Source organism: Cavia porcellus, unplaced genomic scaffold, assembly GCF_034190915.1.
Source record: "Cavia porcellus strain 051 isolate PalLab524CR breed Dunkin Hartley unplaced genomic scaffold, mCavPor4.1 scaffold_19, whole genome shotgun sequence".
Lineage (NCBI taxonomy): Eukaryota > Metazoa > Chordata > Mammalia > Rodentia > Caviidae > Cavia > Cavia porcellus.
The window spans coordinates 33,727,841-33,755,230 of NW_026947502.1; the positions used below are offsets into that span (position 1 = coordinate 33,727,841).

At 42.7% G+C, this 27,390-nt stretch overlaps 1 protein-coding gene across 2 annotated transcripts in view; it reads right to left on the reverse strand.

Moving 5' to 3' along the window:
* Positions 1-27,390, reverse strand: part of Spock1 (SPARC (osteonectin), cwcv and kazal like domains proteoglycan 1) — a 666,821-nt gene that overhangs the window by 125,206 nt on the left and 514,225 nt on the right. For both annotated transcript variants that reach the window (XM_063230934.1, XM_063230933.1), the window contains one exon: positions 25,032-25,158. In XM_063230934.1, the coding sequence (XP_063087004.1) occupies positions 25,032-25,158 (127 nt within the window). The remainder of the gene's footprint in view (positions 1-25,031; positions 25,159-27,390) is intronic.

A 27,390-nucleotide genomic window follows, 5' to 3' on the forward strand; every position in this document is an offset into this window, starting at 1 on the left:
CCTAAAGATATCTTTCCTTTTTTTTTTTTTTTTTTGTCTTTTTCTTATTTATCAATACCAGGGATCAAACTCAAGACTGCACACTTGCAAGGCAGGCGCTTATGCCGCTGAGCTAAATCCCCAGCCCTATTTTCCCTTTTGACCTGACAGAAATAAGAGGAGGAACCTTGTACAGTATGTCCAGGAAATGAACCAGGCTGGTGAGAGAGTTCACTGGCAAAAAGGAGAATTTCACTTTCCAAATAACCAGGCTTGGGGAGAAGCCCAAGAATCTAACAAGGGGATGTCATTTCCCCTCTGACTTAATTGGAACTTCACAGAGATGAAACACACTTGCAGATGGTCTATCATTTAGAACAACAGAAATGCAAGCAATACTTTTCTTAACAAAACACAAATCCCACGCAAGACACCCTGCTAGTTTAAGGGTCTATTTCAATAAAAAGGGGTTGAGAATGTCTTAAGAGCAAACAAATCACTTATAGCAAAAAGGCAATTTGAAGTTCATCCTTTTGTCAACAAAATTGCTGTGTAATTTCTAAACTTCTCACAGAGAAGCAATTAGCCAGCAAACACATCTGAGCCCCAGAGTACCTCTTTTCTAGGTCTGTAGGAGAGAATTTCACCCCCAGGCTCAGCCTCTAGTCACATCCAAATCACATCACATCTGGCACATAAATGCGGACTGCTGCAGGAACACTTGACTGTCTATTGCAGTTGCATTCAATGTCCAGAAGGGAAGGGACAGCTAGGGTGACTGACCTCTGGAGAACAGGTACTGCAACCAGTCCTACAACACATTCCTCACTAAAATGCAGAAGCGTGTTTTCTAGCTGCAGTTAAGGAAAGAGCAGAATTCAGTTGAGTTCAATTCCAACTAGGGTTTCATATTGAAAGCAGGAAAAAACTCTCTAATGTTCCACAGTCCCCAAGCTGGAAGAGGAAGAGGGTCATGGCACAAACAGAATAACCAGATTTCTTATAGCAAAATCTCTTTGTTCCTCTGGGCTTTTAAGCAAGGATTTCTGACAAATGCAACTTGATTCTCCTGAGACTCTGAAGCGCTTGTAGTCATGAGGCATTTTTTTCATTTTTACAGTTCTGCCTGGATAGGTTTCAAATTCATCTAACCACCTCCTTTTCTGTCCCATATCCTTACATACTAATCTAGCCATGTAACTGAGCTGATAACAGGGATACAGACAGATAAATGCAATGTAAATGGGCCACAAGTTCTCTGTATTGCTACTCATCTGTGCTCAGTGGCAAAGAGGCAAAGAACTGGGGACATGGGGGAAGTCACAGGGTAACTGGCTAAACAGGGTGAAAGATGTGACACATCGCTTGCTTTCTGTGTGAGCTTGGGGAATCTACGTTCACACTTGGCGTTTGTAGTACATTTCTTCCATCTTCCCAAAGACCACCTTGTCTGTACTCTATCCCATCCTTCTACCAACATTAATTAAACACTTGCTAGCAGTGAGGCACAGTAGTACATGCTGGGAAAACTTGGTAAAAGGCTTTAGTAACATGTTAACAAGCCAGGATAAGAAGACAAGCCCAAGAATTACACCAAACAAACAAACAAAATGTAAGTAAGACACAAACAATATGTACGTGTCTACTGAGTTATTTGTCCCAGCAGTAGAAGTTGTTGGGGCCAAGTGGTAGCCCAAAAATAAACATAAGTCCAATTCCAAGTTGCTCATAGTTTACTGGAGAGAGGGGAGGAGAGTGGAGGAGGAGCGGAAAGGGGAGAAAAGAAGAGAGGAAGAAAAGGGAAAGAGGGGAGGAGGTGGGAATTCTTCATAACAGGATCAGTGCCAGACAGGGACGTACCCTGGGCTTTATATGGGGAAGCCACATAGTCACCGTCACTGAAAGAGATGCCCACTGGCAGACGGCACATTTAGGCTTGGATTTCTGGGTGAGGACAAATAAGAAAATAGTTCCCAGGGTGGCTACCGTTGGTTTAAATGTTCCTCTCAGCTCACAGGCTTTCTGTACCTGCCCTGCCTCCGCAGTCAAATTTCCTCACCATCAGTCTGCTGGAGTGTCACAGGGTGGACTTCCAAATGGAGACTGCTTTCATGAAGGGACCTTGAACTGTTCATCTCTGTCCCTCCCAGAGTTAGAAACAAACTTTGGCACCAAGGTACAAATAAGCTGAATAGAGAATTGAAGTTTGATAGCCTCTGTGTCCTAGAAAATCTCCACATTTGGGAACCCATGTTCTTACATATTCTTTATACTATTTACTCATGAAAATACTCGATCCACCAAGACAAAAAATGAACTCCAAAATGCTAAATCATGTCAGCTTCTACAATCAAAACAAACTTGCATTTTCATTATTTTTCTGTTAGGTACCTTAGAAGAGCATGCAGACTTTCCTGGAATGGCCTTTGAACATTTCTCCAGCCCCATCTTTCCTCCTGCCCCAATCACTTGCCTGCCAATACCTAAGTATCTACTGAGTCACTTCTCTGTGACAGCAGGACTAGCTGCTGGAGCTAAGTGGTGAGCCAAAACTAAACAGAGTTCCAACTCCAAGTTGCTCACAATTTACTGGAGAGAAGAGAGAATGGGAGGAGAGGGCAAAGAGAAAGAAGAGAGAGGAAGAGACATACGGAGACAGAAATTCAATATTATAAATATAAAATTAAATCACAACTATAATGAATACCAAGAAAAAAATGTATGTGGTGCTACTGAGATGTACAGCAAGGGCCCTGGTTTGGCTCAGGACATCAGGAGTGAGGATGCGATCTGCGAGCTCAGATCCAAGGCATGAGGAGGATTTTGCTACAGGAGTGTGATAGGCAGGGCAGCATCCAAGATTTCCTCCACCTCTGAGTCTCCGCCCACTCTACACACTTTGATACATGTCATTTACTCCTGACTCATGTAAGTCAGGCATTGCCTCCTCAGGAGATTCTGCCTCAGCCATGTGCTTCCGCTGTGTGTACTGGGTGTTCCCCACGTGACTTCTCCTCCTTTGCTATTGAATTCAGGTGCCTGTTCCTATCTCCATCTGAATTGGCAGTTCCCTAAGGACAGACTCTTAATGGAGTAGATTTTTATATGTCCAGTGCCTAGAGAGGGACAAGCATGTAGCACATTTATGCTGAACTGGAGAAGAGATACTTGACTAGATAGATGGATGACTATAATGCTGGCCATTCCCGAGAGCTCTCCTGCCTTTTTCAGAATGCACATTTACACACATCAGTGGGTGGGCAGGCAGCAGCATTTCTCAATTTAGCACCGCAATCCTGTTCTCTTCTTGCCTGCCTAGGCTTCCAGCAGCATAAGCAGAATCTCAGAGAATTAATAAGAGAAGTATGTGATATTACCCTAAGTGCATAACATATCAGGGAGCACACAGTAGACCCTGGCGTGGTGTGATTATTCATCAGGGGACTAAAGGAAAGCAGTGTCTTCCCTAGATGCTGAGAGATTCTGAGCCAAAAGAAACTCAACAGTCCACCCAGCAGCCACATGGCAAGAACTCCAGTACTCCAACCATTAATTTTTCATTTATAAATTTTTCTTGAGAATCTACCATAAATCAGGTTCCATTCGAGAAACTCAGCAGGAAATAGGGCAGACCAGGTCCTGCTGCCATGGAGCACACAGTCTTGATCAGCATGAGAAAGAAAAATGGTTTTGGATATAGGCCATTGATATGAAGAAGACAGAGCAATAAGCTACAAAGGAACAGAGGGAAACCTGGCCCTGCCGTGCAGTGCTCGGAGAGGGCCATCAAGGTGATGACCTTTCAGATGAGACCAGAATGATGAGAAGGTGTTGCCATGGGGAGTTCAAAGGGAATAGCATTCAAGCAGAGGGAATGGTATACTCAAAAACCCTGATGTGAGACGAGCATGGTGTGCTGGAGGGCAGACAAGTACGTGCAGTTGACTAGAGCACAGTGATGGAGAGAAAGGCATGGAAATATATGACAAAACAGAGGTCAGGTCATAGGGGAGCAGGCCAGGGTATCATTCTGCATGTGATGAGAAAATGCTGGGTTGTTTCAGTTGACCACTACTCAGTCAACACCTCTTTGGGAAGAACAAAGTCTACAAGCAAATGCTAAAGGAAATCGAAAGCCTAGGAGCTTGAATACAGTAGCCTGCATCAGTGTTAAGGGAAAAAGAACAGTGGAAAACACTCTGATTGGGGAACATAGTCTAGAGACAAAGAAAATAAGATTTGCTAATTGAATGGTTAAATGGGATGAGGTAGAAAGAGTCAATGTAAATCGAAGGATTCTGACCTGAGTCACTGAGTGGAGTGTAGAGCAGATGTGGGGAGGCCCTAGAAGCTGAGGACAACCAAGAACTCTGTTTTTGCCACACTGAGTATAAGATGACAACCAGATATTTCAGCTCTAGCAGGCTACCCAGCCACTCTGCTCATATACCATGTTATTCCTCTTCACTGTGATTAAACCAGGAAGTACAATTCTTTACACAGTGATAGGATTGCTAAGTGATCATAATAGTTTGCATTCAGTGAAGTCTGGGTTCAGGCTCCACTGCTGTCACTTAGGCAAGGAACAACCTTGTTATAAGTGTCAGTGTCTTGAGCTGTGGAAATGTGGACATGATCCTGTAACCCAGGGTTGTTGTGAGGAAGAGCTTTGCTGGGGACACTGGGGTACACAGTGTCTGTGGCAGGGGAAATGGGGTGCAATGGGGCCAGCTGCAGTTCTCCATTCTTACCGTTACCTACCGGTGTCCTTAGGTTGATAGAAACCTAATGAAAGAAAAAAGCCTGAGAAATTCCAAAGCAATGCAGCGATAGAGTTTTGAGTGACTGAAATGGCAGGTCATGAAAAATGAGAGCTACAGGGATAAAATGTGAATCTACAAAACATGCAATCAAGAAAGCCTGTGAGCTGTAAAAACCGAGTAACCTCAGAAACCTTTATTCCCTTCTACAATGGTACTGTTCTATGCCAAGAGAACAGAAGAATCTGAGTAGTTGGCAGGCGGAAGGAGATATGGGGGCTCCCTCCCTGATGAGGTGGGGCTATCAAGGAAGCTTGATTTCAGAACATAGCACCAAAGTCACACAGCAGCATCACTCTGTTTCTGTGAAATGATGATGGGGCAGCATATGCAGGGGTCTCCCAGAGGGATCCTGGGGGCACCTATCCTCAGCCTCTGCCTGTAGAGACCTCCAAAGTTGCTCAGTCATGTGTATAATCATTTTCCATGAGTGGATATTCCTCTTTGCAGTTGTAATAAAACAGTGATCACTGCCCAAGACCAGTAAAATAAAACACAAAACAAGTGAATTTACAGGCCAACTGTTTTGGTGTGAGGTGCTTGGGAGTGGGCACCACACACAGAGGCCAGGCCACAGGGAAAGTTATCATCTTTGTAGACCAAAGCCTCCATCTCTTCCCCCTGGAACCCTAAGTCTTCCTGTTTAGGACTCTGAAATGCCTCCCTGGGCCAGATGTGGGGAGAGTCAACTATGTTAGGAAAAAGAAAGAAGCCACTCAAGGGGAAGAGTAATGGAGGAGGACCTCAACCATTTGGAAAAAGAGGAAATGGGGACTCTCAAGGACAACACATCATAACAGCAGAGCTGAATCTAAGAAATCTATGAACCAGACCATATTATTATTTGTAATCACTTGGTAAGGCAGGATTAATAAATCCTCAGGTATGGCCATAATGTTTCTTCAAAGTTTTTTTTTTAAAAAAGAGGCTTTAAAAATATTTACATACCTCTTATTTAATACAGTTCTGCAAACATTAGTCAGGGCAATTAGACAAGAAAAATAAATAAAAGGAATAAGGAAAGAAAAAAAAAGAAGTTAAATCATCATTATTTGCAGATAAAATAATACTTTACCTAGAAGATCCCAAAAACTCTACCAAAAGGCTTCTAGCTTTAACAACTAAATTCAATAGCATAGCTGGATATAAAGTCAACACTAAAAAATCAATAGCATTTCTGACACCAATAACAAACTCACTGAGAGAAAAATTAGGAAAACCACACTTTTCGCAATAGCATCAAAAAATTACTTAGGAATCAATATAAAGAAGTAAAAGATCTTTACATTCAAAACTGTAGTAATCTGAAAAAGGAGATTGAAGAGGATAGCAGAAAATACAAAGTAACACTTGTTCTTGGGCAGGAAGAACCAAAATAGTGAAAAAGACCATACTCCCAAATTTGTTGTAGAAATTTAATGCAATCCTGATCAAAATACCAATAGCACATTTCACATAATCAAAGAAAACAATTGTAAGATTCATTTGGAATCAGTAGAGACCTAGAATAGCAAAAGCAATTCTGGGCAACAAAGGCAAGTCAGGGGGCATCACAGTCCCTGACTTGAAATTATCCTACAAAACTACTTTGATAAAAATAACATGGTACTGGAAAGAAAAAAACAAAAATCAAAACAAAGCAAAAAACAGACCTGAGGATCAATAGGACAAGACGATGCATAAACAACTTCAAACAGAATCATCCACCTTATCTTTGACAAAGGGTAAAACACAATCACTGGAAGAAAGACAGCCAGTTTAATAAATGATACTGGAAAAACTGGCTTTCACATGCCAAAGACTAAAACTAGACCCATGTCTATCATCCTGCACTAAACTGAAATTGAAATGGATCACAGAGCTAAACAATAAAATAGAAACACTAAATCTGAACAAGATAGAATAGGTAGAACTCTTGAAGACATGAATATAGGCAAAGACTTTATGAACAAAACTCCAATCATACAGGAAATATTATAAAGAATCAACAACTGCAATTTCATATTATTTAAAAGGTTTTACACAGCAAACAGACAAAAACCAAAAAGCCTCACCAATAGAGTGAAGAGACAACCTGCAAAGTGGGAAAAACATTTTTCCAGCTATTGGTTAGACAAGGACTAATATTTAGAATATAGAAAGAACTAAAAAAAATCAGATCCCCCAAATTTAAAGATCCAATCCAAAAACAGGCACCTGAAATGAATAGAAACTTCTCAGATGAAGAAGCAGAAATGACAAATGGATATAAGAAAAAATGTCCAACATCAGTGGTCATTCAATAGATAAAAATTAAAACAACACCAAGGTTCATCTCACTCCAGAAAGAATGGCTATTACCAAGAGCTCAACAATAGCAAATCGTGGCAAGGCTGTGGGGAAAAAGGAACTCTTTTTCACTGTTGGTGGGAGTGTAGATTGGTGCATACCACAGTGATACATGCACATTCATATTTATAGCAGCATAGTTCATAATAGCTAAATCTTGGAAACAGCTCAAATAACCATCAATGGTAAATAAATAAATAAAATTTTTTCTAAACTATTTCTGATAAAGAAGTTTTTCCTAAATAGAGTATTACTCTGTCATAAATAAAGATAAACTTGAGATATTTCTAGGTAAATGGATGTACCTTGAGACCATATTCTTTAAGTGAAATAACTTGGACCCACATGTTCAAAGATCACATAGTCTGGTGTGAGAAACTGAAACTGTAAATACAGATCAAAATGTATAACAGATACTGTGAAATAGGAAGAAAATGTTCAAATGGAAAGGAGAACTAGGAAGGGGTGGAGGGAAAAAAGGGAGGGGAAAAAAGGAGAAGTGGGAGGGGAGGGAAATGGTAGGAAAAAAAAGAATCAAAATACATCATTACAAGTACAAATTCCATATGATGAATGTGATCTATGTATATCTAAAATGTATCAATAAAACTAATTTATAAAATACAAAATATTTACCATCTCATTTTCTTGCTATTTCTAATGGTAGCCAACATTTCCTAGATTAATTTGAGATTATTCTCTTAAATTGACTTTGGGAACCAGGATGATGTACAGAAACCTAACTGCCAGATTAGGGCTAACAGACCACAGAATTGTTATCAGCAGAGCCAGGTTCCATCCGCATCTCTCTTTGTATTATCCTAAGGGCTTGATCCTATAGGTGTCTAATTTAGGTAGAAATACCTAGGCCCTCAGACAGGGCGGGGCCCTCCAGGGAGTCAGTGCAGAGGAGGTGAACACATTACAACTGTGGCTGGCGGTGCCTCTGTTGAAGGTCAAGCCTCAAGATAAAGATGGTGTGACCAGGCCTGCATACTTTCCCAGGGAATAGGATAAGTAAAGTCTGGACAGACAACTGTCATCCTGGTAAGTGACCAAGACCCTCTGATCCATCCCTTCCTTAAGAAGAATTTTGTTCTCTCCTGTACATCTGCTCTGTGACCTACTTCCCCACTGGATCAATATTACCTAAGCGGTCATACTCGTAATCTTATTGGTCGATCATAGTTTTGACCCACATAACACCCAGCTTGTGATTTTGCTCTACAAAACCTCCTTTGAGAAGTGGGCTCACTGGCAACCCACTTTCAGGTGCCCTGCTGTCTCTCAGGAGGTATCACTCTCAATAAAGTTTCCCTAGGCTTAACCTTTTTGTTCCTTAAAATTCATTCTTCGATTTTAGGGAACATGAAACTGATGTATCTGAAATCTAGCAGGTTGGGAGTTACATTTATTTCCCCTATATCAATCCTAGGAGCTACCTGGTAGGAGTGATGTGAGAATTATCCCCGAGAAAGCCATGGCACATGCAGAGCATGGTGCATGGTGAACACTGGATGAGGTAGGTGACCAGTGTTTCTATGGACTGCATTTCCTGGATGAACAGGGCAAACAGGAGGAGCTGTGCTATGATGTCAGATTGAATGAGGGTGGTAGGTAGGCCTGTTGATAGAGGCTCTAAAGCATACCCTGGTCTCTAGTCCTGTATGCAAAGGGCTGCCTTTGCATAAAGCAGGATGGAGAGCTTTCTCGGGAGGAGGAGGCCTAAGCCTAGTGTTTTGTCCCCTTGCACTATAGAAGAATTGGGTAGGTTCTAGGATAACGATGGGTGGCTGACAACCAAAACTGCTGGCCACTGAGATTTGCACCAGGACTATGCCTCTGAGGTACGTGACTTTTCCAACAAGCCTGAACAGCCATTCCCAAACTCTATAAAGTGCAGCCATATCCACTCATGTCACTTAGCAGCCTCTACACACGCTGAGTGTATCAGAAGAGTTCAGTAAGTACCTGAAAAATGAAGGAATAGCGGAGTGGGGATGGAGGGTTATCACCGTGTGCCAGTGGACATTCCTACCTGCAGTGCCGGGCAGCTCTTTATTCACTTCCTACCACCTGGACCCATGCAACACTATTCTACACTCAGGCCTAGCCTGACTCCACTACCAGGAAAGCCTGCCCACGTGAAAGGCCTAGTGCTCACCACACATTGCCCAAGTGAATGAAAATAAACCTGAATGCTATCTCATATCTGCTACTGGAGCATCTGTCATGTTGGAGATTTCCACAGGATCAACAACAAATAAGAATATTCTCACCAAAACCAGTGCTTGCTGCAGAATATTCTCTCAACAGGAGTTCAGCGTAGTCCTTATCACCATTACCACCCCTGTTGTTCAGGAAATGGCATAATTTCACCTTCTTGGGAGTAGGAGGCCAGAGGGAAGATGGAAGAGGGAGCAATTTACTTATAGATGTGTTATCTATATGACAGACACACTCTACCAACTTAATGTGGATTAATTAATTCAATCTTCATACACACACGCACACCTTTGAGATCGGTATTAACCATTATCTTTATTTTGCAGATAAGCAAAATGGTGCACCAAGAGGTTACACACTTGTTCTGTGTCACACATCTAACAAGTAAAGCTGGAACATGAGTCTGTGATGTCTAGGTCGAGCCAACAAGCTCTGAACCACAACTTTGATGTGCCAGCCTTCCTCTGCCCTTCCACTCTGCACGTCACCCTGCCTATGCTGCTGCCTCTTAAGCTGACTGACCACAAATTACCTGTTTTCTATGTCTGCTTCCCCCAGAACCAGAGCGGAACCTAAACTTAGGGAGACCAGGGACCACATGGACCTAGTGCAGGGTGGGTGAGGCTGATGGCTATGCAGGGGCCACCCAGGAGAGAGTGCCAAAGCAGGCCCCAGAAAAGCGTAGCCTTTTCCAACTCCGAGGACTTGGAGATCCAAGCAATGAGTCAGTGAATGGAGCTGGTACTCCTGCAGACTCAGGAGACAAAGAAGTTGCTCACAACCACACTGTCCTCAGAGGAACCACCTCCCTTGTCCCCCACCATGTATAGTGAGTGGTTTTGTGACAGAGGCCATGCCAAGTATGTCATGTTCTGCTTACCTGCACCGAACACCAATTTGTCTAGGAAATAGTTACACACTTTGCATAATTTTTTCTTATCATGCCAAACAATTTCACTGTCTGTCCTACCCAGGCTTTCTCTGAAAGGTCACTGGTTTGAAGGTTTGCTGAGACACCTTAGAAAACTTGCTATGCAAACTCAGTCCCTCTCTGGTTGCCTCCTGTGGTTGTTTCTCAGTTACCCAAGACCTTTCTCCTCAAAGACAGGGCAGGAGGGTACCATCAAGAAGGGAAAACAGGCTTTTAATGCCCAGGACACATTTCAAGCATTGAGAATTCCCTAGGAAAGGAGAATCCGGAGTGATGGAGTATTCAGAATAACTCCATGTCTTTTTATCTTTGAGTTTTTTACTAGAAAACATTTGAAAAGTGTCAACTCTATGGACTGCCATTACTCCTAGCAAAGTGGGATCCTTCTGAATGACGGAGGATGCCAGTACGAAAAGTGAGGAACATGGAAATGAATGTGAGGAAGCAGAAGAAACAGCTGCTCACTGCACATGCTCTGTAGGTCTGACTTCTTTTTAATTTTTAAATAGCTTTTTTTTTGGGGGGGGGGTCTTTTTGAGACAGGGTCTCGCTATGCAGTTCAGGCTGGCCTTGAGCTCACTTTGTAGCCCAGGCTGGTCTCAAACTCACAACGATCCTCCTGCCTCAGCCTCCCAAGTGCTGGGATTACAGGCGTGAGCCACCACACCCTGTTTAAATAGCTTTCTTGAGGCATAACTGATAAATAATAAATAGGGAAAGCATATAATTCAGAAATCTTTGATACATACACATATATACACATCTTACTTTTCATTAATTTTCATTTTATATATTTAATCTTAAGGTAAAATTAACCATCTTATTTCAAAAATAAAACTTGTAATTTAGGAAACTTTAAATATATGCCCAAAAAGGAAAATTAGTGCAGTAATTTCTATTCTTATAGCCTCAGACCAGCGATTTTCGAGATTCTCTTACAGTTGCTTCACCTGACACCTTTTTCTTGATGAATTACTAAAGTACCCCCCTGTGTTATTTGGAATATATCACCTTGAGTACACATGTGCTCTTTTTAGTTAACTACAACGATATTGTCATGTGTGATTTCCAGCCTGTAATCACTTTTCTTTAATGTTCTTAAAATATCCTCTTATTTAAAAATCTTTGGCTCATTTGTTGCAAGTTGAGCTCAGTTAACGTTCACATAGCATTTGCAGGCATTATTTCCTACTTTGTCATCTTTCCTGCAAAAACTGTGTCCGTTTTCTGGCTCCCTCAAATACCCCACAATCCAAATTTGTTGTTTTCTATGTTTGTTTTGTTGGTTTTTTTTCTATTCTGTGTGATCTGCTTAAACTGTTTCCCTGCCCAGCACACCAGTGCCATGGGGAATGGGACTGATTACATTTAGGTTGAATCCCTGTTGTCAAAAATACTTCTCATATCTCTGAACCACATATAATATTGTGTTGTTCCCACCACAAGACATCAGGGGACAGCAATGCGGGTCACCAGCTAAGTGATTTTCAGATTCTCCTTGGGCTCAGTGCTGCAAAGGCCTTTGGTTCATCCATCACCTTTAGGCAACAGTGTTATGAGTGCTTGCCTGCTGTCTACTTCAGTTGGATCCTAAGGAGTTAAAACAAGGATTTCTAATTATGTATTTCCACATTCATTAACAGTTTCTTTCTATAAATAATTTTTCCATATTGAATGGGACGTTAGGTTTAACCAGAATTATTGTTTGTACAGAAAGAATGTATATAAGTACAATTACTTTCTTTAATTGCCAAATTTAGAATAAGGAGCTGGGGCCCAGCTTTCTTACCTATGATGAAGCTGTTTACATTAAGTTGCACTTTTAATGAACTCTTTTTTAAATTCTAGACATTTCAGATTAATCGGTTAGGCTTTGATGATGTATTATTCATTGCTTGAATCGCCTCTTTTAAACATGTTGAGCCTGTGAACTTACTTTATACGTTGTATCTGAAAAATTCACCACTTAAATTCTTGGGGCTTACTTCTGTTGTTTTTGCTGCCTCTTACACTTGGTGGTTCACCTCCTTCTATGGCTTGGATGAGCTGTGCAGAGATCTGAGGGAATTCTGTGAAGCACAGATTGTAGCTTCAGCCCACTTCTTCCCCAGGAGGACTTGCTCTTGATTGTCCTAGGCACCCTGGTACATTCCCCACCCAGTACCACTTCAAGCTGCCTACACCATCCAAAGAGTACTCATCTAAATGACACATTCAGGCCAAAATTCATGACAAGACATCTTAGTAGCCACTACTGGTTCCAACTGGTTTATGACTGTGGTCTGTCTATCATTCATGTATCTACCTACCTACCAATCGATCTATCTATCCTCAAATGTTTTTTGTAATCTAAAAGAACAGGTGACCTTTTGTTTCTATTCAGAATCAAAACTGAGACTGACAAGTTTTCTTGTTTTCCTTTTTGACCATCAAAAACATTTTTAAAATATCTAAACTACCCTTCAACTCAAGGTGAAAACACTGAAGGTACTGGACTTATTTTCAGGGGTCTTAACTCAAATTTTCCACGTTAGTAAGACTTAAGGAATTGTTTGTAGTTAGCCAGAAGCTGCTGCCTCATACAGTCTTGGTTACATTAGCTCCTTACTTCCCCATAACCCAGGTGAGAAGTCAAGATCCTTGCTGGTTTTCAATGCCCTCCTCCCCTCAAACCATGTATTTCACTTACATCTTGCAAGCTCAGCCATTCAAAGAAAATATGCATTTTAGATTGGAATTGTATATTAGAGAATTTTCTAGTCTACCACAGAGCTGGACACAAAGACTACTCCAGTGAGATACAGTCAATTCTCCAAAAAAGGGAATACTGGTGCTCATCAGAGTTCATAGGAAAGAGATGGTCTAGCTCTGCAAAAAGGGCAGAAAAGGCTTTATAGAGGAGCTGCTTCTTAGGCGAACCCTTATTGCTGAAATCCTAGGAACAGAGCTATTACTTTTCTGGTGGGGACGGATGTGAGGAAGGTGGTCTCAATTCATTCTGTTCTGACATGGTGCTTTAGTGCTCGAAAAATAGAGGCTGGAGGTAAAATCAATAGTAGAATGTGTTCCTAGATTCAATTCTTGGCACTAAAATAAACATAAATGAAATGCATCTCCTCTGTTCCTTTTCCACCTGTCCCTTGTTTGGTGCCAGGGAATTGGGTGTTCATTAATTTGCACTGAAGAGGAACAGGTAGCTGGTCTAGACCACTTCCAGCAGGAAAGGTTCACTAACACACATCATTTTTTGGTCACTGTACTGAAGAGACAAAACAAATAAACCTTTCCAGTTAGCTCTATCAGCTGGTCAGGGTCCCAGTTCCTATCTTACCCAGGTCTTCATTAAGCTGCTAAAGTACAACCTGTCTTTGGGAAGAATTGGTTTACAAAGTAGTCCTCAATGCCTTTGGAGCAGAGCTTAGGAAAAGTCATTCCTTTTGACCCAGGATCTCTTCTGCAGCTAGAAGTGGGCTGCTCTCAGTGCCTCGTTGGCTAGGGCTCAGGAAGGCTATCATTGCCCAGAGAAGGCATTCTTGTTTTGTGCATGGCATATAAAGATTCCAAAAATCTTTCATTCATTTCAGAAAGGTGAGGAAAAAAATCCTACGTTGGTAAAAATGTAGCCATTATTAATGCTATTCCTTTTGATATTCTATTGCGGCAATAATTCATAGTACATTTGAACCCAACTGAAGAATAAGGAATTCCTTAGTTCCTCATCCACTATACAAGACCTAGTCCAAGACTTAGAAACTGAGCTTAGCTTTTCTGAGTGTTACACATATCTGGTGCTGAAATGTACTCTTGGAAAATGTTGAAAGACATCTATCTATACTCATATGATTGGTCTGTCAACAAGGAATACACTGTTTCTTTTCAAAAGAAAAACAAAAACAACATGATCATAAACTTAATTCAAGTTGTTTGTAATGATTTAATTAGATTTATAGCATTGTGCATAATCATTCTAGCCAGGGACCTTTCTGTCTTTTAAAAGATTGGTAGGCAGACATCTCATGTGCTTTGCAATTTTACCTAATCCTTAATTTCATCTCCTGCTGAGGGGAGGCCAAGAATCATCATATTCAGGTAACTGGTCTATCAAATGGCTTAATTGTGGATTCAACAGAACTGACAACAAGAAGGTTATTTTTCCTAATGTATTTTTAACAAAAGCATAAACTAATTACATGACATTCTACTCAGGGCATTTGAGAAGACAAAATGAGATCCTATTTTTTGAATTTCTGTTAAATGCATGTTTGCATATAGAACATAGAAATAAGTGGTAAAATAATTAGTTGAATTGCTTCCTTCTGCTCTAACTTCACAGCTAATCTGCATGCTGAAGTAGTCTGCGTAAATCCTGGAGATGAATTTTCCCCATGCATGGTGTCTGAACATCTGTGCTTTCTGAAAATGTCAAAATAACTATTTTACCTGAAAGTTTATCCTCAGGAGGCAGAAAGACTCTTATCTTCCAATGTCTAAGAAGAAATAAAGTTTGAGTAGAACTGAGGATAACTGTGCCCCATGAACAGCAGAAAATATTACTGCAACAGACCAAAGGTTTTCAACGAGTTCTCAGTTAGAATGACTACTTTATTTTGGATGCTCTTTCTCTTTAACTAGACAATATCCCAGGTATAAAAACTTGTCTGTATGCTCTGCTTTAAATGTCTCTCCTAGATATACTTATGCCTTAACAGCAATCAAATTCTTGCCATTTAGATGAAGACTTCAATGAGGCTAACATTTTTGATATTTTGATGTATTGTACATAATCATTATATTACAATATATCACACTACTTTTAAAATCTTATTCAGTCCAGGCTATACTCATTCCCTCCTCTTTCTTTTGCTTCAAACATCTTACTATTGTGCATGGTGAAAGGCAGGGTAAAGAAACTCTTGTGATCCAAGCAGCTAATAATAGGACCTTACAGCCTGGATAAATCATTTGACTTAAGGACGAACGTGATTCACAATGTGTCAGTCAAACCCTTTTTATTATTTTTCTGGGATTGGAATATACACTAGTAAATTTCTTCAGATTTCTACTTTGGGAGAAAGTACGTCTGAGGCTTTGAAAATCCATATTGTCTGCTGAGGTGATAGAACCTCCTTCCTGGCAGAATGAAGCCAAGCAGAGAAAAAGACAGTGGGAGATAGAAGGAAATGTAGCTTAATGATTATGAGTTTATCCTTCTTTCTCTGAGTCCTAAAAACCCCAGGTTATTTTGTAGCTTTTTATATCACAGATTTTTCTTTTTTCCACTTAAATGAAGTTGGGTTTGCACGCTTCTGTCACTTGAAGTCAAAAGCACCCTCATGATACAACTGGGATTTCACATTGCTTTTCAGATGGTTTTTTACTCATGGAAGTAAAATCTGTGACTCTAGAGTCAAACTGGGGTTCAAATACATTCCCTGCTATTTATTAGCTGTGTTGAATTTGAAAACACTTTATAGCTTTGGTTTGTCATCTTTATCTTAGGACTAATAACAAATAGCATCAGCTTCTAGATAGATTTGTTGTGATTGGATGAAGTAATAGAGGAAATATAATATTTTGATACTTACTATAATGTCATAATACTTAACACTTGCTCAATAATTAAATACTGTTGTTCACTTTGTCACTGCTGTTGCTGCTACTGTTTTTTAAATATTACTATGGTAGTGACTGCTAGACAGCCCCAATATCTAGTCTATTCTAGTATAACTTCAAATTTTGGATGGACATATAGCTGTCTAGCATAAGAACTACATTTCCCAGGAGCCTTTGCAGCTTGACTTGGCCTGTGGTTCAGTTCTAGCCAGAGAAGTGTGAGCAGATGTGGTGCTGGTAAGTTCTGAGTTGCACCTCCTCTTTGTCCCTCCTTCCTATTGACTGGGTTCAGCAGCCATCCAGAAGTTCAACAATTCCTATCACTGAGCAAGACAGCATGCTAAGCTAAAAGGATCCTAGTCAGCGATGTTCTGGATGCAGCGTATCAGTCATGTGCTTTATCCTAACTAGTGCACAATTAATATTTTAAATATTATTCACACTTGCTTCTTCCAAGAGTCATGTGAGGCAGAAAAGGGGATAATTACAATCAAACTAGGGCAAGAACTTTATTTAAAATAATAGTGGAAGGTTTTCATGCAGGATAAAGGAGCTCTCATTACCAAATGACATTTGGCTCCCCAGTCTAAGGAAATGAAGTTGGAAATGAACAAAGTTCAAGGGGAAAAGGCAAAATTGGGGTGTCTGCCATGGGGTATTTGTCCTAAAACTTCAAACTACTTAATGTATAAAGCAAAATTGCTTAAAATTGACCAGGCGCCATTGAGCATTTCTCCAAAGCCATGGAACCGCTACCATTGGCCTCTTCTAACCTACAGAAAGTCAGAATAAAGAGAGCACCCACCCACACCCGCTAGCAGCATGTTGATGTGCACTGTGACCAATCAGCCTCAACACTTCTCCTCCCCTTCTACCTGGGAGCCCACATGGGTGAGTCAGGAGCAGTAACTTCCTGTCCTACACAGTGCTGTCCAGAGGGGAGCCCCTCGTGTCCTGCTCCTTGTGGACACTCTTGTTCTTAGTGGCTCAGCACTGCCGCCATGCTCCAGCCCACTAGGGTACATGGTGCACAAATGCAAACCATACACCTTCAGCTTCCCACCCCTTTAGATTCTGCTCCATCAAAAGCAAGGCTCTCACTGACAAGCCATTTGCAAATGAACGCCTTTCTCAAATCTCAGGGAGATGGGGAATAGGGGGCAGCCTGACCCAAAGCGTTCCCCAAATACTAACAGACTCAGCTGTGCTGAAAAAGAGTAACCAAGCATGAAATATCTCATGCCCGACATGCTCGCAGGGTAGTCTGTGAGAATTGAGAAGACAGTGTGAGCTTGGAGCCATCTGGAGCAATCTCACAAATCCACACCCTCAATTGGCTCCAACCCTCAGAATAACCTGTTCTTGGGAAATGCCGGCCAGCAGAGACTGCGCTTGCCAAGAACTTCAAACATGACCTTTTCTTGGTAGCAATTGTTGGAAACTATTAAGACGCCTCTGAAAAAATAATCTCATCTTCAGTGACAATATGCTGAAAGAAATGGCAGCGCTGTAAAGCAAGGAGTGCCTGCTCTCTGCTCCCGGGCTGTGCACACTCAGAAAGGGAGGGAAACATCGTCCTCCACAGCGGTTCTTACTCCTCATCTCTCCTCTGCGTCTAGACATGAATGAGCTATTTGCTAATTGTTTAACAACGATTAAGAAGGAAAAGAGCCGGGTGGAAGGGAGAGCAGATGGATGCTTGCCATGTGTTTGCCAATTACCAACAGCCAGGCTGATGCTGGAGAGCGGCGTTGCTCTCAGGACAACCAGCAGCCCTGGGAGAGCCCTCTTCTCAGAGGCTGGGGCAGCATCTGCTCCTGGATTGGAAATGAGCAGTCACAGCCCCAATATTTGCATGTGTGTTACATGGGCACCTGTTAGAGACAGAAATGCAGTGATGGTGAGGAGACCCCACCAGAACCAGCACCTAGGGCAGCGGGGACATCTGCCTCTGCACTTTATGTGCTCCTCAGCCCCCAGCACCACTTCAGGCAAGCTGTTGTTTTCTACAGCAGCTCCCCCTCCATGGGGAGAACCCAGAGAGGGTCCACTGAACAGAACCTGCGCAACTGGAGCATCAGGGCTGCGCTAGTCACAGAAGCAAAGCCAGCAGCTGGACCCACTTTGCCTGCACCCCCTCTCCTGCAGCTTTCTAAGCAGCTAACATAAGAGAAAGGCAAGGGGTTCAGACACAGTGGAACCCCGACACTGCACTAGTGAAATCAGGAAGCTGCTGACAAGAGTATTTGCAAGTCCAGCCAGGATGGAGATGGTGAAGGAGTCTTGCTGGGCTCTTCTTGAGCTGACTTTCCAGATCATCGACTTGAACAGCTGCCCTTTACCAGGTATCTCTTACTCAATACTTCTTTAGACTGTTTTCTATTGATCCTGAATAGAATACAGGTCTCACTCATGCAGCACCTGAACAAGGCCAGGAGGCCCCTCCCAGCCACCCTGCCTCCACCCTGCCCCAGGCTTTCCTCTCCCACACCAGTGCCAGCAAGTTCAGAACTATAAATCTTTAATAGGATTTCCAAATTTCTGCAGGCAAACTCAACCTCTCCCCACCATGTGGTCTTCAAGGCCAAGCTGAAAGTGGCCCCTAATTATTTCTGTGACTTGATTTCTATAGTTCATTTATCCCTGTTCATACTCCCTAAGGGATCCAGCCACACTGACACTGCTGCATGCCCTTCTGGGTGCCTCACTTTCTTTTGTCTTTTAACCTTTTCTTTCTCCATCTGAATGAGTGCACCTAAAGGCACTTTTGCTCTGGGGGACTCTCCAACCTCAAGATCTCAGTGAGATCATCGCTTCCCCGAAGAAGACTCCTTATGGGTACAAGTGTCCCTGCTGGGTGCTTCTGTAGCACCCTGATTGTCCCTTATCTAAACACCTGCTGTATGAACCCACTTCTGTTTCTATGACAAAATACACAAAGTTGGTAAAGTATAAAGAAAACAGGTTTCTTTAGTTCATAGGTCCCATTAGCTACATAGGCCTCACGATGCCAGCCCCATGGAAGGAACACATGCAAGATAAGATCACATGACCAGACAGGAACACAGGGTGGGGCTAGTTTTTCTCTTTTTATGACAACACACCTTTAAGAGAACTTAATCTGCAATCACTAACCTGTCCCTCCCAGGGCCAGTGCCCCCCATGACCTTATTATCTTGTAGGAGGCTCCACTGCTTAAGGTTCCCTGCAATTTTGACACTGGTAAACAGACACTGAAACCAACTCATGGATTCTTAGCAGACAAACCACTTTGAACTGTAGCACCTATTAAATGAAAGCAGACTGCTTTCCAAGTTATCTTCCCTATAAAGTCTACAAAAACTGGGACTTTATTTTGTCTTTTACCACATCCCTAGTATTTGACACAATGTGTCATACAGAGTAAGAAGAAACTCAATGAGAACTTTTGTTTAAACGTCTGCACTATGTCAGCTTTCCTGGCTGAAAGGATGTGACATGGAAGGAAGTCAAGAAATGAGTGAGGTGAGTGACCGGGGTGAATGCCCCATCAAGTTCCAGCTCTTTCGCACACTACAGTGGATTTCCACGAGTCAATCCCAATCCTGTGCTTTGGTTTCTTATCTTTTATGGGTTAATTCTCCACACAATCTGAATAAACATTGATTGTCATGTAAAAGCTTACATCTTTCACATCAAGACTGTGTGCCTGTTCTTGTACACTTTATTTTTGATTCTTTAGGAATCACAGATCTCCAAGCAGTGACTTTGATGAGAGACACTGAAAAACATCTGCTGTACACCAAGACGCTTCAGTACATCCCCCAGCCCTACAGGCCTATGAAAACGCAGGCCCAGCAGGCTCGGCTCAGGAGGCCTGAGGCAGATGCCAGCGGCAAGGACAGACTGGTGTGTAGACTCTCTCCTATAGGCTCCAACAGCCCCACACCCTAAGCAGTTAACCTAGACAACTTTGATTATTCACCCCCAAGGTGTGGCCGCTCCTGATGTGATGGGGTACAGTTTTGCCAAAAGTAAATTTTATGAACCTGATTAATAATTTAAATCACCTCTGGTTACACATGCACCATGATCCTGATTTTTGTTGCAGTCAGGGGTTGCAAAGAGAACAATTTCATATAGGACACATAATTTATGGTATTATTTATAATGGTCACCCAAGAGTTAAAGACAAAGAAAGTCCGGGAAATCTGTCCACAACACTAAAGACCTAGAAAATCCAGCTGAGGGCCCAGATCCCATGGCAATGACATGTATGAGATCATCTGAAAACCTAGACCCCACAACAATGACTTATGCAAATCTATTTCACAGATCTGTGCTGGGAAGGCGCAAAGGTCAGTGGCGGAAGCTAGAAAGTCTATGCCAGTGGGGTGAAGAATCTTTGTGAACAGACTGAAGGTTCTGTACTAGAGCCAAGAAAGGATGCTCAAAATAAGGACCAGAACTCCCCTGAAAAGTACCACAGCCGTCTTCAGTGCCAGTGAGGTCTTGAGCTCTTCTGATGAGAAGAGCTGAGTTCATATACCACTGCATGCCCAAAGCAGCAGGACAAAGAAATGTGTTGAAACCTCTGAAACTGTAAGTCAAAAATAAATCCTCCTCATAACTTGAGTATTTCAGGTATTTTGTCACAAAAAGCTCAGAAAGCTCTAAACATTTGGAGAATGGGAATAGGACACCACAATTTCTGATAAGGTGACTTTAGGTCTCTTCTTTTGCTCTCAGAAAAAGGCTGAGTGGGTCTGGGAACAGCCATCAGTCAAGGTGGCATAGCAGCTGAAGACACTACTGACACAGCCTGGTGCTGCTGGGGAAAGACGTAAAGAGTGAAGCCCAGTGCTGCACACAGGCCACTTTGGGGAAGAATCAATAGTCATTGCAGAGGGGTCTTCTGAATCCTAATCCTGCCACTTAAACTAGTGATTTTCCAGAACCTAGAAGAAGCAACCTTTCCATACACAAAAAGCCACTTACCTAGCCCGGCTGGCTGGGAGCCTTGACCAACCAACATTTCCAGAGATAGTCTCCCAACAACAGACATTGCAAGTCACCACATCTGACAGGTCGCCATTGAGGGGTTTTGGGGAACCAGAATTTTAAACTACTTCAGAGAATGAGAGAGAGGAGAGAGAGGGCTGGTTTCAACTGGGGTTTGAAGTATAATATGCCACTCATTCAAATAACCTTGTCCTTCACTAACATCTCCAGGCTTATCTCTAAAATCAGGTTTGAGAGCCTGGCATGGTGGCTCATACCTGCAATCTCAGCACTTGGGAGGCTGAGGCAGGAGGATCCTTGCAAATTTGAGACCAGTATGGGCTACAAAGTGAGCTCAAGGCCAGCCTGAACTGTATAGTGAGATGCTGTCTCCAAAAGACCAAAAATACAATCAATCAATCAGGCTTGAAATAATTTGACATTCACATACCTAGTCTTTGCAAAGAGAGCAGCATTCTCAGGAAACACAAACTCTCCGCCAGAGCCCCAGGTTATGTGTTTGGTTGAACAACTGGGCCCTGCATGGGGAGAGCTTATGTACTCAGCACTGAACTCTGTCCCCTCCATTCACTCAAGTGCAGGTGGTTGACACAGCCTAGAACCCTCTTTCCCTCTCTAGAGTCCTTTGGCTCCCCTTGGGGGAGAATTCCTCACGGAGCACCCATTACCAATTTGGCCTTGGTCATGACGGCCACTGTCTCTGCCTTCAGGATTTCCCCTTCCTGAGGCAACTTCAACGCTCAGCATGCTGCAGCCTGGAATTGCCGCTCCATGTCCTACATTTCAGTCCACTCAGTGTCCCCTCTTCCGATGTTATTCTCATCATCCTCCCTCTCCTCTTTTCACACGCCTTTCCTCTCACTGTAGAGCCACACAGGAATCTTCTCAATTCAGCAGACACATGCTCTGCCATACTGCCCTGGCCCCAACCACTGTGCTCTGTCTGGAACATTCTGCCCTATCCACGCTGTTTTAAAACAACTTCTCTGAGAGAACTTCTCCCTCTACCACCTGCTAAGCAGGTCTCTCTCCACTTCTGCCTCTCAGCACCAGCTTTGTGGCACTTAGTAAAATTTGAAAGCACGCATTTACTTGATGGGTAACAGTGGTTAGAGTGCAGTGTCTACCTGATGGTCTTGGGATCCATCCCAGGAGACTGCTGGAACAGACTTCAAGGTGCGTCTGGGTCATGGCAGCATGACCTTGAGGTCTCTGTCTGGCCCTTCACCCTTCTGCTCCGCACTCTCCCTTTGCTCTATTTCTTGGCTGTCTTGCACTCAGAAGCTTTGCTCTATACTATACCCATGATGTCTCTGCTGGGAACCCAGCGAGTCATGGAGTTAAACTGCAAACAAATTAAATGTGCCCTTCTCTGAGTTGTCAGTGCCATGTACGTACTGCAGTGAGGAGAAAGCTGACTAATACAGTACCTTGTTTAATTCTGTCTCCCCATAAGACTGTGACACCCAATAGTTTCTGTCTTGTTCACCATTCTCCCACTCTCTGAGTTTTTCATGGTACATCAAGAAACTAGAAATGAGTGAAAGATTCTTCTTAGGAGTGACCCTGAAGTAGGTGGGGTCAAGTCCTGGGGTGCTTTGATAGTGATAATGGAGCCCGATCTTAGTTCTAGAGGCAAGGAAAAAGCTTTGTGAGACTGAAGGAGGGGAGCAGTGTAAGTGTTTATCTCTCTTCCATTACATGGGAATGGCCTTCCATTACAGGGGAGCAAGAATGGAGACAGGGAGACTTGCTGGGATCCGTCTATCTGGGATCCGGCATACATCTCCTGAGGAGCTGTTGGCAATGCAGAAACTCAGACCTACCTGAGAGCTGCTACATCTGAGTCCGCATTTTAGCAGGACCCAGCTAACTGTCTGCTCACCTAGCGTCAAAGTCAGCAGTGGTGAACCTACGGCATGTGGACACAGCGGTCACACAGAGCCCTCTCTGTCAGCACACAAGCCAAATTGTCCCAGCAGCTCCCAAAACTCAGTGTTCAGGTTTAATTGCAGCGTTGCCTTTTTGTAGTGAGTAGGTTCTGGGCTACAGTTTGAGGACTGATAGGTCCACCATCCACAGACCTAGGTGTTGATGAACAATAACGATGGCCCCATCTGCTTTGGTGGATAAAAAGGACACATGGATGTGTCTTACAACGCCATGCTCCCGGATGTGCTTAAGGTGTCAAAGCAAGTCCCACGATTCAAGCAGTCCTGCAGCTTGAATCCATGAGAAGTCCAGGAGAGGACAAGGAGGAAGGACGATGGGATGGGGTGGTGCTGTTGCCAGGGTGCGATCCTGGGCAAAGCAGTGCTAACCTTTAAGACTAGTCTGCAGATGGAGAGGCGAGGATTCCTGACTCTGACGATGAGAAAGCCACTTTTTTTGTCTACAACCTTTATTAGTACATAATTGCCAGACATAATGATCACATTCACCATAGGGGATTTGTACCTGTATACAATACGTCTTAATTCTTTTCCTTTCTCCATTTGCTTCCTCTCCCTTCAATCCTTCCTTCCCTCCGCCACACTTACAAAAGTGTTGTTTCGATTCTTTCTCTTCCATTCTCCTTTTTAATCTCTTTCCTTTCTTTCCTTTAGCTCTCCTCCCTCCCTTGTTCCCGTTCCCATTTGAACATGTTTTTCCTATTTCCCGATATCTGTCCTCTGTTTTATAACTTATTTATCCTTTGGGTTTCTCACACAAGAGAAAGGTGAGGTATTTAAACCTGTGTGTGGTTTATTTCACTTAACATTGTGGTCTTTAGGCACATCCATTTACCTAAAATGGACTCAAATGCATCCTTCTTTAAGGCAGCGTAGTACTTCATTGTAAATAAATACCACATTTTCTTTATTCATTTGTCTATTGGTAGACATAAGGGTTGTGTCAAAGATTTCCAAATTGGACTTGTGTATGCTAGAGTCAGCAGGGAAAGTGGCTGAAGCCTCAAGATAACCTCAACAAGCCTCTAAGGAAAGCAGGAAGTGAGGATTCTCCCAGATCTGTGGCATCTCCAGCATGTGAGGATTAACAGTAGCATCACTGAGAACAGAAGCTGTCCACCATCTCTGCAGCAGGGCAAGGGCAACGGTAGCTCCAGTAGAAAAGCCTGGAAATCATAAGGTAGTGCTGCTGGAGGTGACCAGGGAGTTCTCTACCAGTTAGCCAGAATCCCCACTCTGCAAGTGGAATCATTAAGAGAAACATCAGGCAACAGAGAAAAGATCTGGAGACATGCAGCCACACGCCAGCTTCTTCCTGCCCAGCCCATGTAGGGAGTATTAATATTTGTAAGAGAAGAGAAGAAACGAAGAAAATTTGATTCAATGGTTCTCTTTTCTTACTTCATTATCCCGATGAAATGTACCCATTCTAAAGTGTTAACAAATGAATTTATACCAAGAACAATGTCTGAAGTTTCAAGAACAAATTCTTACCTCTGCCTTCCGCCCCCATGATCCATGTACCTCCTAATTGTGAGTCTTACTGTTACATCCCAGGCATTTCTTCACACCCCCAATAGGAATATACAGACTCATTTCACCCAGGCTCCTTTTGTATGAACTATTGTGTCTTGGTTTGATCTAAGCTCAGCCTGTCACCACATTGACCTCTGCCCCAATACATTGTGAGCCCGTGATCCCTCCTGAGAAAAAAGCAACGCTTTATCAGGCCTTTGCAGCACCAGATGTATCTTACATCTTCATAAGTGCAGGTCAAATGTAGGCTGACATCAAACTCCCTTTTCACATCTGTTCACAAAGCAGCATCCTCAGCCTCCCTCCCTGTGCTGCTCACATGGCTGAGCTATAGGACTTGTGTCTTTTGAGAATCATGCTACCTCACCTCCTTGTGGCCCTTCTAGATTCCCCTCAGGCTCATACTTTCCCAGCAGAAGCAAGCTTTCCCTTTAGCCCTCAGCCAGTCCAGTTACATGGAACATAACACTTATATCAATCTATAGGTCTTGTTGTCCAGCAATTACCCCACTCTGTTCATGTGGTAGCTTCTGACGGGCAAGCCACAGAGCTCTGTGAGTGGCTCACACCCTGTTTTGGCACAGACTGTCAGAAATAAGACCTGGAATACTTCTGATGACAAAAAACACAACAGTAAAGACCAACCTTGGATGTGTAGGTGTGACCATCAGAGCCGCAGACCATGGGCGACTGTGCCACAGGACATGGCTTGCACTTGACCAGATTTGAAGGTCCAACCCAAAGCTTGTGGGCTACATTCCCCTTCTTTTGCCTAAGGATGAGAAAAAGAACGGGTAAATTAGTTGACACTTTGGTCCCCCATTGTCTTTCTTCTAGTTTCCCGCATACAAAATTAAATAAATGAAAAAAGAACTCGTAAGACAGGCAGGAAAGTCCTGAGCGACCTTTATCAGAATTCTTCTTTGTTCCAACTCACTGACCAGAGAGGAAGATTTTCGTCCCAAAAGCCTAGTTCCTACTCAATCAACAGATGGACAAAACAAAGAGCAGTTAAAATGCTGAAAAGATCACTGACGTGAAAACAATTCACAATACATTTTCAACAACAACGAGTGTGGCTCAATTATACCCCACACAAGTGTGGCGGGCACAGTTACCCAGAGCTGTTCCCACAGCCTTAAACTCTCCCAGGGCTCATGGGCATCCATCTGCATTGGTGACACACAGGCCACTCTGTGGACCTTTGACAGAAAGGCATCTCCAGCCACCACCAAAAGACTTTATCATAACTGTAAAACACTGTCTCTGGATATAGTTTAAACACTTGCAGCCCAGCTTCCAATTTGCCATTCAACAAAGGTTCTGAGATGATGTCACCTCCAATTGTTAAAATAATCAAAATTCTATTTTTTCATCCCAATGTGAGTTTTTCCCCATTCTAGCCTTTGTCATAATGATAAATGGCACTATTAAGATGGCTTCTGTCCACAGAAGAAACCCCACTTCTGTATCATAAACCACTGAGATAAAGACCTACAGTCATTGCCACCTTTCTCCCTTTGCTGGAGCTGCTATCTCAGAAAACTGCTTGGTGGGATGCCCATGGCCCAGGGGCTGGGTTCTGTGTGGAGGACAAGCATCTCTGGCAAGTATGCCATCCATCAGGCAATTATGGTGCCCTTGGAGTGTTCTGCACTGATAGCTCCACAGAATGATTAGCATTTTGGGTTCAAAAATTAGAAAACACAAGGTCAGACTCACCTTTGCCACTTGCTTATTGTGTTACCTTGGCAAAATACTTAAACCCATAAATCTCAGTATCCTCGTATGTAAGAAAAGGTAAATAGAATCCATGGAGTAGGGAGAGGGACATCTTTTCTATAAGTCTGTCAGGAATTCAGCTGTTGTCTGAAGTAACCCACCCTTTTCCAAACTAAAGGAACTGAGCAAGAAGGAAAGATGCATAAAGCAAAGAGCACTGCTAATCTGGTTCTTTTCCTCCTTTAAATCTACCCTCACAACGAAAAAAGTTTTATTAGGATCCTTTGAGATCACCTAGTTTGACCCCCTTGTTTTACTAAAAGGGAAACTAAAGCTCAAAGATAAGAGCTGTGACTGAAGCAATGGCTCTAACCCAGGCCTTGGTGGCATTCACAGTTGTGGAGAGTGGCCAGCCTAGAACACGAGTTTAGAATTACATTGAGGACTCCAAACACATATGCTCTCCAACATGTCCCTGCTTCCACAGCAGCTAGTCATGTTGCCTCCCTGTAGAAATTTTAAAAATTACCATTTGCATTTATAACTAACTTGGACTTGAGGTCTCCTCCTGTCCTTCACTCTGCATATTTTACTTTTTCATGGCTTGGGTGGATATCAGCAGTGAATGGTGGGTGGGACTCCATGAGAGATGAGCAGGCTGTCAGAATGGAGTTAATCTGAGAACACATGACTCCTTCACCAAAAAACCACACATTTATCATCATCTGCACAGCAGATTGTCTGACACTGATAATGAAACAGAAATGCAAGAAGAAGTTCAAGCATCTGGCAGCCACTCTCCTGGGTCAGTCACAATACAGCTGAAGCAATTCTTGTATAACTTTCCAGAAAGGGGCTATGAAGTCCAATGAGTGGCAGCTTTGCTGGAGCAACCATAACCATGTGCAAAGATGCTCCAAAGGAAGAAAGGCTTAAGAGAGTACAGCTCAGTAGGGAAGAGTGCAGGAGAAGACAAAACAAGCTATCAATCACCATTAATGGCCAATCATCCCTGTCTGTGGACCTCAACTTCATCGTTAAATTAAATTCATTAAAAGGAGTCATGGAAGTGGGTCTGTCAGCACCTTCTAGGTGCTCAGAGGGTGGGTGTATGGGGGGTAGGTGTATCTCTACATTCTGACTGCTATAGTGACTACTCGGCAGCTAATCGTGAAATCACAGAATATCACAACCAGAAAACACTTTAATGCTTATCTAGTCTAGCAACTTTATTCTACAAGTGAGTCATAGGATAAGTGACCTGTGGTGTCATATCGACATA